Here is a 15,401-nt window from a genome sequence, read left to right as displayed (position 1 = left end):
GCAAAGTAATGTAAGTCAAAACGCACCGCTTTCAAAATTTCGTCTGTCTTGACTTTCTGCGATGTTTTTTCATGTACATTATTAACAAGTAATAAGATGATTTCTCTTGTAATTTGGTGTAATAAGCACTTGTAAATTTTTCAAAGACTACAGATTGCATTTGCTCTACGGGCTCGTACAATTTTGTCTTTGAGAAATTTACTCGAGCTTATTTACATCAAATTGCACTTGAAATCATGTTATTGTCTCTAAAAATAGCGTGGCTTTGTTGGAGAAGGATGGCATTAAACATTGCTTCACAGTAAGTCACCTCTGATGATATTTATAATATTCTCCTTTCGACTTTGAATTTGAGATGTTGTTAGATAAATGGTTTATTTCACGTACTTTCCAAAATATAAAAGTAAATTTTATTTCACACCAGAAGACAGCACAGAAAGAGAATATGCAATTACACGACCGTCTGAAATCCACACATATTGCGAAAGCAGCATGCATGCAGCAATTAGCAATAATGCCACGCAGCGGAAATGGCATTTTCTTAATAGAATGTTCATTTACTATTAACCCATCGGTTACCTTGGTCTCAAGTTTTTTTTTAGATGGAGATTTCATTTGAAAATACTCCAATTTATCTTAAAATGGCATATAAATTATTCCATTTAAGTGACAGGGCACATATAAACGAAAACTGTATGACACACTTACTGATTCCAAAACTTCTTACAGAATGAATGCTTTCCCAGCAAAATGGGAAAAAAAATTCGTTTCACACTACTGAAAAATGTCAATATGATAGATTTAATGATAGTGTTTTATTTATAACTTTTTAGTCGTGGCTCAACATTGTATCCGGGACGCTTCCCACTTGTCAGCGTAGTTCTACTTCTTCCCAGGGGGACTTGCTTCAGGCAGGCAAACTTGATGAACACCGAATATTCTGAAGAAAGGGAAATAATGAGCAATAGATGCAGTGATATGCTAATTAGTCTCAGGAGCCAAGAGGCTCATACCAACAGAGCTTATCCCGGTTTCATAAACAGAAAGCGACACAGAATAATGATGCTCTCCCTGACCTTCCTAGCATTTCATAAGGTTTACAATATCTTCTCCTCTCTACTTTGTGGCCAAAATTTTGTTTTGGTAACTCTAAAATTTTAAATTGCATTGCCATGTGGCAAAATATCATGTATGTATCTCGATACTCTTAAGGTTAGATATAGGGGTTATAAAATTTTTTTTCTACAAAATCATAGTAGCTTATAAACGTATGGCCTCATTCGATACCAAGCCTTTCTCTTTTTGATGTGGTTGTACTTACCCTACTTGTTTGCAAGTCAAGCCCTGTTTACAAGGACCACAGGCCGGTTGCACAGTACCACCAATGTACATTGTCCTGTACTGATTGTACGGTCCACATGTTTGATGTTCATCGAGGGCGGGCTTACAAATTGAGATGGCGGGGTTGATGGCGGGCTCACGGACACAACAGAGGTCCTGGTCCTTACAATCACTTTGTCTATCGCAGAACGATCCTGGAAATAAAGAAAGTAGGGCTTTCGGTCAATATTCCTGTGAATAACAGCTTAGTTTATGAAAGCTTAGTTTAGGACGAGAAGCGATCAGATCCGTATGGAGCTGTAAAAGTTTTCATTGAGAGCCTTTGTTTTAATCATTTTGCAACACTTATTGCTGATGCCAAATCAACAAAAAACTGAGTTCCGAAAATGATTGCAAGCATATCAGTCGCAATTGCCGTCTTCTTGCCTCTACACGCGGATTTCTCGCGAAGAGTTTAGCAATCATCGATGATTTGTCGCTCGATGCTGTCTTTGAGGTTTCTTTTTAGGTAGTTGGAAGCTTTGCAGCTGTTAACAGACAAACATTCAAGCAAGAGGACGCCTGCAAGGCTCCATGGGGAATTCTTAATCATCACTCTTCCTTCTCCAGGCCTGGTGACTTATTGCTTTGAACAACATTTTCGTCACGGGTTTTCGGACACACTTTATTGCAAAAGTGACCTTTGCCTCTACGGTTTGTTACGAAGTGCGCACTTGGCCGCAAAATAAAAATCGATATTTAGACCAAGTTGGACAAACTGCAATACCGAGTCATTTAACTACATATTGAGAAATTTTCTGGTGGGTAAGGGCACACAAGAAGGGGCTGTACATACAGACAGTAAATTATAGAGTTTTTACCTGCGTTTCCTGCAGTAGAACCAGCCTTACACCGACCGTAAATGCACTCCGATGAAGGACAACACTGACCATTTTGTGTACAGGCTACATTTTCTTTCAAACAATCAACGCACAGAAACATGTGACAATACTTGACTGGGTCTTTGCATTGCTTGTGAGCATTACATTCCTGAGAGTAGTAGCCTGGGGATATCATCTGAAACATAATTAAGATCAGAAATTTATCACGACATTGAAGTTCCAGTAACTGCATAGTTGGATATTATTACCTTCAGTGGTCTGGAGAGATAAATTAAGCTTAATAACTTCCTGGTGGGGCGATTACCATAGTAACTGAACATCTGCTTCATTCCGAAAGCACAATGTGAAGAAATTAGTTGAATAAAAGTGATGGATAAATAATTTTAGAGTGTGTTTTCTATGGAGTCAGCATTTCTATTTTCTCTCATAAGAGGAAAATACCGATTGTTTTAAGTCTTAAAAGAAGCTCGAGAAGAGAGTAAAAGATAATCGACGAGGTTTTCAAAAAAGAGGATACCTTTCTAAAGAAACTGCGCTGCTGCGTCAGTGGGACGTTTTACAAGATAATTTGGTTGCATCAACTGAGTCATGATATTGTAAATTGGCCACCATAAAGAGTTTCAAAAATTAACATTTCGAGCGTTAGCCCTTCGTCAATATTTTGTTGAGTATAATAAATTTGTGATACGAAACTCCTATTCTGCTGGATGCACTTAACTATTTCAGAGAAACAATTTGATCAACGATTGGACTGAATCATTACCATATATCTCCTTGCCTTCTGACAACGATATCTTAAGATCTTTAGTCTGATCAAGCTTTAAAATCGGTTCAATCTATCTACTCAAGGAGCTTTGCAACCAAAAGAAAGCGTGGCGAAATCGAACTTGTATTTCGTCGATAAATTTCGTGATATTTGCTTGACCGAAATGTGATCAACAGGTGTTCACACTGAGGTTAAACAGCTTTAAAATCGAGTAAAGCTGATCATACACCTGCAGCTACAGGCTACAAGAGTAATTACGGATCTCACTCTTTTCGATTGTCGAGTAATTTTTGTTGTATATTACTCCGATATAAACAAAATTAAAGATCAAAATAGCGAAACATTAAAAATTCAAAATGGTGGACCTGATTCAATGATTAAGTCTAAAAGTGGGAAGAGCGTAGTTGAGTCATTTGAGATTTGAGAAGTGACAGTGCTTCTTGTGCTCACGATTTTGAGGAAATGAAACAATTCTATTATCGAAGAAATGATTATGATGAAGAACTTTGCCTACCTTTTTAACTCTAACGTCCTTGTCTTCATCTGTCGGCGTCCTCTTATGTATTATACTGGTCATTGCACAAACAAAACAATAACAAAATAGCCACAGAAGAGGATAAAGCCTTGAAAATCGAAAACTGTCTGCCATGATGATGTTTATGACTAAATGATCATGTCTACAGATATTATGTGCTACTTTTTTTCACTTTTCACGCTCTGTAAAGCGCGGTTTTTCGAATGAAGGAATAAACAAGAAACAAAAGCATCAATTCTTAATGACTTCGATTAGATAATACAACTGAAAATGGCACTTTGAGAGATCACTGAACGCGGGTGAATAAAGAATGGAGCACCTGAAAGTTACCCGCTCGCGATTGATTCAAAGTTCTTGCAAGGTCTTCGAAGGAGTAGAACCATTGATGAAACGCCAATAATTCGTTTTTTATAGAAAGCGGACAAAAATAAACTGGAACACAGTGGACCTCATTCGTAAATTGCGGGCTATTATTTTCTGCTCTTTTATATTCTTTTGAAAGAAAATTCAAAACAACCTTGGCTTAGCTTTCTTTTTGCCAAGGGTAAAGTAGATTAGGAAGCATGAAGTATTGTACAAAATACACGGAGAAGATCCAAACGTTCTCAAATATTTCCAAGATTGTTTACCTGAAGTTTGATTTAACAATTTAACAAAAAGGGCGACAACACCTGGCTAGAGTGAGGGCCCTCCAAGGGAACAAAAACGTCGCGCATGCGTGTTAAGGACTTGACTGCGATTTGCAACTGAACGGAAAAAGGAACGAAGCCGGAATTTCAACTCGGGCGTTTCCTTTGGACCTTACCTCTCATTTAATAAAAGTTTCATTAGATTTGATTACGAATTGCATTGAACAAAACATTCTTGTTGCTTAACACAAAGGAAAGACGCTATGTCCGTTTCTGTAAACTTCGCAGTATTTGCACGGGATTTTAACGTCGTAATTTCACTACATCTTGGCTTTCACTTGAAGTAATTTTCACGCGGTTTCATAAACATTGGTGAAAATCACTCGGCAAAAATCGCTCTGGTTTCCCCGTACTTAGACTGCCGGTCTCAGTAAGTACGAAGATTGATCGGATCAATCTTCGTAAATTCAACACGTTTCATTTAATCTAACGGTAAACATTCCATAATTGAGACGATACAGATAAGGTTTTAGTTCCTTTCGCCGTATTTGTCTGCACTTCTAATTTCGCAATATACAACAACAACTTGGCTTTCATTTGATGTAAATTTCTTACGAGAGGTTAAACCTAACGCCTGATTCAAACCCGCGGCTCTTGTAGAAGAAGGTGCGAATTTTTCTCCTCCGAAGGGAAAACAGGTCTCGCAAGAGAGTTGCTTCTCTTTAAAAAAGTTTCATAGTTTTAATCCAAATCCTAATAAACATTTAAAAAAATTAACAAAGTTTTAACCGGAGTGCGAAATTTTAATGTCGAGCAAGATAGGAAAACATTAAGGGGCTTAAGATGGCGGGCCAAAACATCTCACCTCTAACTGATCACGTAAAAGGATTACTATGCATGAACAAAACAAAAATGGTAGTAAGTTACCCAGCTTTCTCCGCACACAAGGAACAAAATTATTATTGCGAAGTATACACGCGCTATGATAGATGGCATTTACCTGAAGCACACTGACTAGAGTTCATTCAGAAGACCCGAAAAAGGTTAAGGCGCCCAAAAAATTATCGAGCAAAACCCTGCTAACTAACATAAGAGTGCGTATGCTGATATGCGTAGAACTTCGATAAGAGTTGGTCTGTTGGAGGGAAAAAAGTCAAAACCGCTTGGACCAACAATAGGGACAAAATAATTGATAATCAAGCAAAGAAATTCCTCGAAATTTAATAATCCAACTGTAAAAAAGATCATCATAAAAAGTTAACAGTAGTTTTAATAAGCAGTTTAAAGATATTTTTAGCCTTGAAAATTACATGTCAGTGCAGCGAACTAAGAAAACCGCGGCCTGAAGAGAATAATTTTCCAGCGTCTCTTTGTTCTGATTATTTCAATAACCGGCGTTGCAAATGATGACGCATAATAGTTTGACGAATAAAGCTTTAATATTTTCTGCTTCTGAGCTCACACTTCAACCGCTTCTAATAAAGAACACATGATTCAAATAAATGCTCGGTACATTTTACTTCTTGCCTTTAGCCATAAAGACAGTCCGATTGTCTAAAGACAAATGACCGGTTTTTGGTGTTACTAGTAATCTAGTGTAAAGTATTAGGCAATTCTGTAGTCGTAGAGGCAGAAACATTTAGTTCACGGCAAACTTCCTCAAAAGTATTTTCACGCACTTCCTAATGTCCTTTTTGTAAAAAGCGTATACGAAGGGGTTGGCGGAGAGGTGGATGATGTAGAAAAGACGAATGATTTTATCCAGGATGTTTGGTATAACGCACGTTTTGGTCACAAAGCAGTAACAGATGACATTTCCTCCGGCATAAGTGATGTTGAAGAGCGTAATGATTAAGATAATCATAATCGAGGTTCTCCTTTCGGGACGCAAAAGTGACTTGCAGCTGGCGAGGTAAGCGGCGTGATTGTAGCGGACTTGAGCTTCTAGCGCGTAGCACTGACGTGTTATCTTCCTGGCTGTAAGGATGAGACGAAGAGTGACAAGGACAAAGAAAATGGACGGAAACACTTGGAAAACGAAGATTCTATTGATCTCTGATACCATTGTGAACACTTCGTTCTCTCTGTACGAAAGGGCAGCGGGGAGCGTGAAGAAAATTAGTGGAAATAGCCACGCTATGAAAATTAGGAATATAGCTTTCTTTCTGTTCATGTATTGGGCGTACTTGAAAGGCTTGCTGACTGCCATGTAGCGGTCCATAGTAAGAACGCACAAGTTAGTTGTTGAGCTGTAGAGGAATGTGAAGCAGATCTTGTACCACAAACCAGCGTGACCTAGATCAATATTGTAGTGGAAGTTTGCAAAATATTTCACTGGTAGAAATGTTAGGGCAGCGATGAAATCCGCTACGGCTAAAGATAAAATAAACCAGTTGGTTATTGTGTGCAGACTGCGTTTGAAAACGATGAGAAAGAACACTGAGCCATTTCCAAGGAGAGCCAAAATGGTGATAAACCATCCCAGAGCCCAATACCATATCATCGTGCTGTGGGCTTAAGTGCCAAAGAAGACCAATAATTTTCAGAGATTAGTAGCGTCCCTTTTTCTTTTGTCAGAGTGAAATGCTGTTGAGCGGTGACCATCGGCTTTATTCAAATTATTTGAGAGACATTTTCCTATTGTTTGGGAAACAAAAAAAAAATGACACAAAAACATTGCACATAGGGGAAGTTTTCATGGGTTGAAGTGACGTGTCTTTACGCCTTCAAAGCTCCCTATTGGATACTGATTTTGGCTCTATATTCTTTTTTAAGACTAAATCATACTCCTACTCAATTCAGTTTGCTATCGTTTCATTGTCTTCAAGTAAACTTCAAGACAATATTCAAGGAAGGTAGTTGAGCCATGACAGCCTAAGCCGCGGGTGACAGCAGCGGGGAACGGTGCCTTCAATCATTTTCTATGCAGCAGTCAAAGCTGTCACGACCTCGACAATCATGATTTTACTGTCTGGATAAAATCCCAAGGGAAGAAATTGCGAGAAAGAGGAATGGCGAACGCGAAAACTTTCAGCGGCAAAGCGCTCGCGGCTTCTCTGCGTCATCTTGTTATATAATGGCCTGTTTTGTTGTGCAGCTTCATACCATGAGCTGAATTTGACTAAGAAAGTATGCTTTTAGATTGTATCTCGGCTTTGTGGCTATGAATTCGACTCAAGTTGTTAAAGGTCGGAGTTTCTTTTTCCAAAAGCGTGCCTGTTATGATTGTCTTTAGAAAACCGTCATTCAGCAAATAGCATTTAAACACAAAGCTCTTTGAAAAAACTCCCTAGAGAACGTAAATTGATATTTTTTTTTATTAATTTTGAAGTGAGGTCGTCCAAACTAAGTAGAAATGCTACCTAATGGTGGCAGTAATTTTTTGGCATCAAATCTATACTTTCATATTGCCTAGATTTTTAGAAAGGAAATTTGCGACATTTTGTGACCTTATAGAGAATGTTCGGCAATAAAACCGGCTCTTTGTGTCTTCTTCAATAGCACGCTGATTAAATTGTCTATCATTGGCAGCTTTCACTTGTCTTTTTTGCAGGTCTCTTGAGGTGTTTTGGTCAAGAAGGAAATTCAAATTAGTTTTGACTCAAATCAGATCGAGTGGTGATGCTTAAGGGTAATATCAAAGGGGCGGTATTTTTGCGGGAGTGGCATTTATTTAAAAATCTTCCTCATATTTTAAAAATTAATTGCAATGGAAATATTTCCAAAGTCCTTTTCCCGTCAGCAGGATCTAAGAAACGTATTCATAATGAGGTACCTAAATAGCATACGTTGGTGGTAATGAATAATCATCCCAAATAATTTTTTTTTTCAAAACGCAACCTTCAATGTGGCTTTCTAATTTAGTAATTCTCCCTAATAAAATAATGATTATAAATAGATGTACGAGTCTAACGGTAGAGCAGTCGATTATTCATTCAACTGCTAATGTCTCGAAATCGTGAGAAAAACTATAAAATGTTCATTTATTGCGTTGTTTTCCCTTAATTAAATAGGAAGCATACGCGAGAAGGGGAATTGACACCGTGGGGGTGGGGTAGGGGGTGATGAAGTCACTTTTAAATGTATGAATTATATTACCGGGTAACTAAGGTAAAGCCACTCTTTTCGAAAAAAAGTTACAGATAAAAAACACATACAGCAAATCTAGTAATTGACTGGTTTTGAAAGTGGTATTTGTTAAGGACACTAGCCAGAAGGCTCGTTTTAATTTAACTGATTATTGATTAGTTTTATAATTTTAGAATGATCGTAAATACGGAAATAGTTACAATGTTTATCTGTTTGTTTATATATTGGTTTTGTAATCGGACCTTTCGGCGTCACCACGCGCATATAGAAGCAAGTTTAGCGTCCCTGTAATCAGTTATTCGTAAGTTTTTCAGTAGTCTCAGTAAGCTTTCGTATTTTCGTTTGTTAAACCTTTGGCACAAGCGGGACCAATATCCAGATCGATTAATTGATTGATTATGAGATTGATCGTGATTTTGATCGTTGATTGTGGTTAGTGGTCGATTACTTGCAAGATTCGTGTAAACGGTCAACTTTGGTCTGTTATTCTCCAATGATCTGTAAAATAGCCCCCAAGCACCTCGTTAACCGCGGCTTGGAGCAACACCCCTTGGAATTTTATGAATTATATTTTTTTGGTCACCACAAGTGCTACAGTATTAATCATTTCATCTAATGACTGACTTGCAATAAAAAGAGCTTATTCAATGGAGGTTCGCACGAACGGTTTTTGTGTGGGATTTCCCACACTTAGTCAACGCCCGCGAAATTTATTTCTTTATTTATTTGTCCACGAGAGAGAAGTGCTTGTCACGTGGTTTCTATTTGCGTTCAGTGAGCCGTGAAGACTGGATTCCAGTCGGCGTTTTTTCATAGTGTATTGTACGGCGGCCATTTCTCTTCTCAGTCGTTGGGTTTTGGAGAACTTATTCGGAATTTCATGTTTGTTTCTTGGGGATTTTTGTTTCCAAGGTAAGGATAAGTCATTTCATATTTTCACGGGTTCTTTGCGTGCTTTATCTTTTCAATTTTGTTGTGGGAGCTTCACGATTAAGCTCTCACGAAAGGCGATTACGTTTGTACACCTGGTTTGTGTTCTTTCTTTCATAATCTGAGGCGTTTGTTTCGTTATTTCTTCAGGTGTCTATAACAAAAGATTTTTTCACGTAAGTCAACACGCTGAAACGCGGCTTGTGTTCAGTGCAGGTTGCACAGGAGCTTTTACGCTTTCACAAGCCAACATTTATCGGCTTGGACCTTCGGTGCGGGTTGTGTCAGATTGAAAGGAGTCATTGTACTCTCGCAAGCCAACATTTGTCGGCTTGAATGTATTTGTGCGGGTTGCGCTTCAAAGAGTCTCAGGGTGTCTCAAAGTGTCTCACTAGTGTCTCAAAATGTCTCACGAGTGTCTCAAAGTGTCACAAACTGAAAGAAACCATTGTTTGCCTTGAACTGTTAAGAGTGTTATCTATTTTAATAAACTGAGTTTCTAGTTAGTTGGATTGTTTTTGTTGCTCGCTCAAGCACACAAGTAAATATGGGGATCTCCGTTGACCGTTCAAGGATTGGATCTCATGAAGATTTACATCCTGATTTTAGTGAAAACTATGACCTCTTTGATGATCTCAACATTTCATCAACATCGCTGAATAATGAACCACTGATATTGAATGAATTACCTGATTTTGATTTTCGTCAAATGGTCCAGACACCCGATAAAGAGCAAAAAGAATTTTTTTTAACACATTTTACATCAGATTAAAACCTCAGAAACCCCTTTCTACTGCTTCCTCAGTGGAGGGGCTGGTGTTGGCAAATTGCATTTAACAAAAGCTTTGTATCAGGCAGTGCTTAAGTATTATAACACTAGAGCTGGTGATGATTTTCATCAGATCATAGTTATACTATTAGCTCCAACTGGTAAAGCTTAAGGGTGACACTCTTCATAGCACTCTGGCCATTCCTGCCAATCAATCACTGAGAAATTACAAACAGCTTGATTCAAGTAGACTAAACACTTTGAGAAGTCAATTGATTTTTGTTGATGAAATCTCAATGGTAGGAAATGGTATGTTTGCAATACAGCTAAACAATAGGCTTAAAGATATAAAAGGCTGTAGAGAGAATTTTGGAGGTGTGAGCATAATTGCTATTGGTGACTTATTCCAATTAGAATCTGTTATGGATGCTTATATTTTCAAAGACCTCAAAAATGTAGATTTATGCTGTTCTTTCTCCCAGTTTATGGCATAAACACTTTAAAATGTTTGAACTTAATGAAATCATGGGTCAAAGAGACAGCAAATTGTTTGTAGAATTAATAGGTTGTGTAAAGGTAGACACACAGTAGCTGACATTGCAAAACTTAAAGAGAGCTATACAAGAAGACATCAACAACCCAATAGATGCAGCTCACCTATTTATACAGAATGCTAAAGTATATGAATTTAAACAAAGGGCCCATAATGCAGCCACAGGAAACAAATTCACAATAAATGCTCAAGATAGTGTTATTGGAGCTATCTCTCCAGAGCTAAGAAACAAAATACTAAGACAAATACCCAATGATCCACGAAAAACAAAACAGTTAGCCTCAACCCTTTGTCTTGCTGAGGGTGAAAGAACACACCTTGTCATGAATGTACGAACCGAAGATGGCATGACGAATGGTGCTGGAAATGCTGTTAAACTAGTTCAGTTACATCAACAAACGAAACCATCTGGTATTGTATGGGTACAATTTGACCACTCAGATGTAGGTCAGAAAACAAGGAATGAAAAAAGACATTTGTATGTACAATGAATTGAACACACATGGACCCCAGTAAACCCTGTGACTACACAGTTTGCGGTAGGTGGAGACAGAACAGCACATGTTGTTAGAAAACAATTTCCACTGCGTCCCGCAGCAGCAAAATCAATTCACAGGTCACAAGGTGATACTGACAGTAGAATTGTTGTGGATTTTAGTGCCAGAAATACTATTCCACACATACATTATATGGGACTCAGTAGAGTGACTGCTATAGAAGGCCAATATATTTCTGATTTGTGTGAAAGCAAGATTGCTGTTAATCCAGATGGAGAGATTAAGAACAACTGCAAAACTTAAGCTTTGCACCTCCCTCTCCATGACATAACATTTTCCCTTCTTAAACTGTGTTATCTTAATGTAAGGTCTCTTCACAAACACATAGAAGATATACGTAAAGACTTAATTTATCTAAGTGCTGATATCAATATTTTCACAGAAACAAGATTTAATTCTCAAGATAATAATGACATGTATGACATTGCTGGTTATGTTCTCTTCCGTAATGATAACCTTAATTCCAGCAATGGATCAAGGTCTTATGGTGGTACAGCTGTGTACAGTAAAATCCCATACTTACCTGGATACCCCTATTGTCACAATATACATGGTGTTGAAATAACAGTAATTAAGTTAGCAAGGTTTGAGGATTGGACAATCATAGGGATATATCACTCCCCAAACGTGCCTGTAAGACAACTTTATGAAGCAATAACTGAGGTATTAAATAACATTTCACCAGACAACAATATCATTACTAGAGACTTTGATATAAATTGGCTTGTTGAAACAGACAGAAGACCTTTGCATAATTTACTAGTGAGGGATAACCACTACAAACAGTTCATATCAACTTATACAACTGACAACAACACAGTAATTGATCATATATATACAAATATATCTAACATTGATATACAAGCAGATGTTTTAGAAACACATTTCACAGATCATAAAGCTGTTTGGGCCTCATTTCACGGTGTCCTATAACAAATTACTTTATCATGATGTACATTGTTTTTAAGTTAAGAGAGCAACAAAAGAAAGCAGTAAATAGTTATGAAAAGAGTTGTTTCTCTTTTTTCAGAGGAATTTGTAATGAGAAACTTGCAAAACTATTAATAGGGAAATGCTGCTTATTCATTTGGTACCAGAACAGGCCTTTTAAAATTAAGTTTGAGGTCATCTTTCTAAGAGTTGCCCAGTTTAACAACCATTTACAAAAGACAAAAATAAACTACATAACACACAGTCCTGAAATTTCAAGGCAGCTCCTTTAGCATCTTGGCTAATTTCTAACTGCAACCTTTATTGACAACCCTGCATTAAACAATTATTCCACAGTTAAGTCTGCAACCCCTCCTGAAATACTCCAGGATACCTAAAAAACAACAACAAGCAAACAAACATATTAGTGAAATGAGCAAACAACCACATGCGTGACTTTCACGTGATATAAAATTCGTGATTGCAGCATTCCCACGTACGTAAAGTGCTTGTAACACACGCATGTTACACCAAAAAAACCCGCGTGTAGTACAAGAGGCCGATTACTCGCAATTTCTCGTAGTTTTGAATTTCCCTTTTGTTTTTCAGAACACCCATATACCTGTACTTTTTTACACCGATGCGATAGAAATTAATTGGAAAAACATTCCTTGAAATAAGAAGTCGTCCTGTATTTTCAGCGAAAAAGATTGTCAAGTGATCAAAACAACACCGGCCAGATTACCGGTATAGTCACGTGCTCGGCAACGACTTGTGGAAAGCGATCATCTTTCATTCTTACCATCAAAACAGTCACGCTTGCATAGTAGAATAACAAAACGAAACGATTACAACGGAAAGACCCAAATTGGCGTAGAAAGAAATAATGCTGCAAATTACCATTTTTTTTTATGTCATGTGTACATGTTTCCGTGGGAATTTCTGTGTCAACAGCTTGCTGTCACTCACAAACTCTTCGTGATTCTCGCTGGTCCTCGTTATGTTCAGCGCATGGACGATTCGAAGACGCTTCAAATTTAGTTTTTAAGTTGATCATAGCACTAATCTGAAACATTTGAAGTCCATTTCAATATAGTAAATGTCGAAACAGGCGTGTAAAGACAATAAATATCGCAACGATCAGTGCAATCATAATAGCGCCACGACTTTGGACTTACTTCTTCGGAAGGATAGATCTCGAGTTCGAAGCCGACTAATTACGACTAATTACGACGAGTCCACGCTAATTTGCATATCGCAGAGCGCCCACAAGAACTCGTTTCTACGCTATCGTGTATCCACGAGTTAAAAAGTAGTAGCAGAAATTTTTTCAATTTTTTTTCAATGACTGTTACGAAAATATTTACTGCTCCAAGTATTTCCAGTATTGCCGTATAAACAAATAAATAGCCTAAGCCACCAAGACGTAATTTATTTGTTGAGGACGATTACCAAACGTTCAAAAACACGCCAAAAAGCTTCCAGGAAGGGAAGGAAAGGCATATTGCTTGATAAAAGGAAAAGTTAATACCCCAGATCCCTCCTGTGAATCTGTATTTGTTCAAATAATTCCCACACAAAAATTACTATTCAGACTGTTGATTCCAGGCCTAATATCACCCCTGTAGTACAGTTGACTCACAGTGAGCGACAGGTTTGCTTCCGCTCAAAAACCCCTTCCAAACACTTTGTCAATAAAATCCCACACAAGTACGCATTGCGGACCTATTTTTTATTCTAGCCCACGTATGGCAGTACCCTCCCCCGTAAGGAGAAACGCCGGGAAGGGGGGAGGGGAGGGTACGGCTACACTTTGACTATTTTTTATTCACGAGTTGCGATGCATCAAAAAAAATTATAATATATATAGTATGATAGATAATATAATGTAATTTACAATAAATAAACAACAAGTAAATAACTCACATTTTTGGAAGTTACCTTGTTTTCCTTTCCTTGCTTGAATTTCTTGATTTAGCGATAACCTCATCCTGACGGTGTCCTGATGAGAGAAAATAGAGAAATTTATGTTGTGAAACGTGCATACTTATTTTACGGTTACTCCTTTTTTATTGGGAATGCCGATGAGGATCAATGTCGGGATCGAAAGACTCAATAAGAGCCACCACATTTTCGATTGTAGGTTTCAATACCCGTTAAACCACATTTAACGTTAAAATTCTGATATAAAATATACTGTGCACAGAATAACAAGCTGTGAAGAATGAAAGATAGATGAGTTATTAAGCGATCAGCACATTTTCAATTGTGTTCGCATCTCTCGCTGCTGCTCTAAAAGTCACGCGGTTTCAGTCAAGAACTGTCATGGCTGCTACTACTAAAAAGTTGTATTATACTGAGCTGTGTTCATGTCTCCCACGCTCTTCTGTATTACTTTTAACTCATAATTAATTTCACTGGAGCAACAACGAGAAACAAGAACACTGCATTTCTATCCAAAATATACATCTACGTAGGATATTTACCTTGAAAAAGGTCGTGACAAAATGACGTCTATCCATCCTTCTTCGTCGTCAAATTCAAACCACTTGCTCTAGCCACCTCGAGGAAACATTCTCTTGACTTCACTAGTGACGGAACGGACGATATCCAAGGTATTTGGGTTTAAATAATGTGTTTCCTGGGCCAAGCGAAGCTGATAAAAAAGTTTACATTTCCCATAGCTTAGGTTTTACGCTTTGAATAGTCAAATGACGAAATTCCCGGAATATAGTAGGTTTGTTGTATAGATAAAAAATAGTCTAGTAAATGTTATTCTACTCTCACAGGCACACATTCTGCAAAACCAATGACAGTAAATATTCCTTGTGGGCGTGGTCACGACGACACAATTTTATGTCAATTAGCAATAGGTCGATGGCTTCTTTTCATTCACATTTTTTTCCTGTTTTATGTTTATTTCAAAGTCGCCTTTAGAGCACAGAGAGAAGCACTCAATCGGTGTATGCAAAAACAGGAGGGGTTACTGGACTCGGAAAGAAGAAAACGGCCATTTCTTTCTCCTCAATGGGTCTTCTCTAACAGATAAGCTTTTACCGTAATTGAGCCTGTCACTTGCCACTTTAACCATTTTCCGATGTGGAAATGTTCAGTTCCTTCACCTATTTCTCTGATGTGAAACAGATATGTTTAGGCGCTGTGAACTGAATTAATATCAAGTTTATAGCAATAGCACCCATTCACGACCCAAAGAATATTTATAGGAACTTGGTTTAACGTCACATCACACTTTTCTTTTTTCCAAGGAGACATAAAAGACAACCTAAAGGAACTAAAGTTGAGTGTTAATAACACCTCTATGGTATGTTAGTTTTTCTATTTTGAGTGTTCGTGGTCACAGAAGAACTAGCTTTTGCTGAAATACATTGAAGACAGTAGCGTACAGAAATCGGTGTGTGAA

General features: G+C 37.8%; 1 protein-coding gene and 1 long non-coding RNA gene across 2 annotated transcripts; one reads left to right on the top strand and one right to left on the bottom strand.

Moving 5' to 3' along the window:
• Nucleotides 1-387: 387 nt before the first annotated feature.
• On the bottom strand, nucleotides 388-3,763 carry LOC113664873 (dickkopf-related protein 3). The gene is made up of 4 exons (XM_027180494.2): nucleotides 3,503-3,763; nucleotides 2,202-2,397; nucleotides 1,322-1,535; nucleotides 388-940 (listed from the first exon to the last, which is right to left on the bottom strand). Exons 1-4 carry the CDS (start codon nucleotides 3,635-3,637, stop codon nucleotides 883-885), a joined length of 603 nt encoding a protein of 200 aa, XP_027036295.2. The 5' UTR covers nucleotides 3,638-3,763; the 3' UTR covers nucleotides 388-882.
• Nucleotides 3,764-9,015: 5,252 nt separating this feature from the next.
• LOC149049951 (uncharacterized) lies at nucleotides 9,016-9,677 on the top strand. The gene is made up of 2 exons (XR_016183674.1): nucleotides 9,016-9,153; nucleotides 9,322-9,677. It is a non-coding gene; the product is annotated as an uncharacterized LOC149049951 (long non-coding RNA).
• Nucleotides 9,678-15,401: the final 5,724 nt, after the last annotated feature.

This window comes from Pocillopora damicornis, chromosome 2 (genome assembly GCF_964200805.1).
Source record: "Pocillopora damicornis chromosome 2, jaPocDami1.2, whole genome shotgun sequence".
NCBI classification, from domain to species: domain Eukaryota; kingdom Metazoa; phylum Cnidaria; class Anthozoa; order Scleractinia; family Pocilloporidae; genus Pocillopora; species Pocillopora damicornis.
The sequence above is the reverse complement of the archived record's forward strand: the minus strand, read 5'-3'. Positions and strand labels throughout refer to the sequence as shown.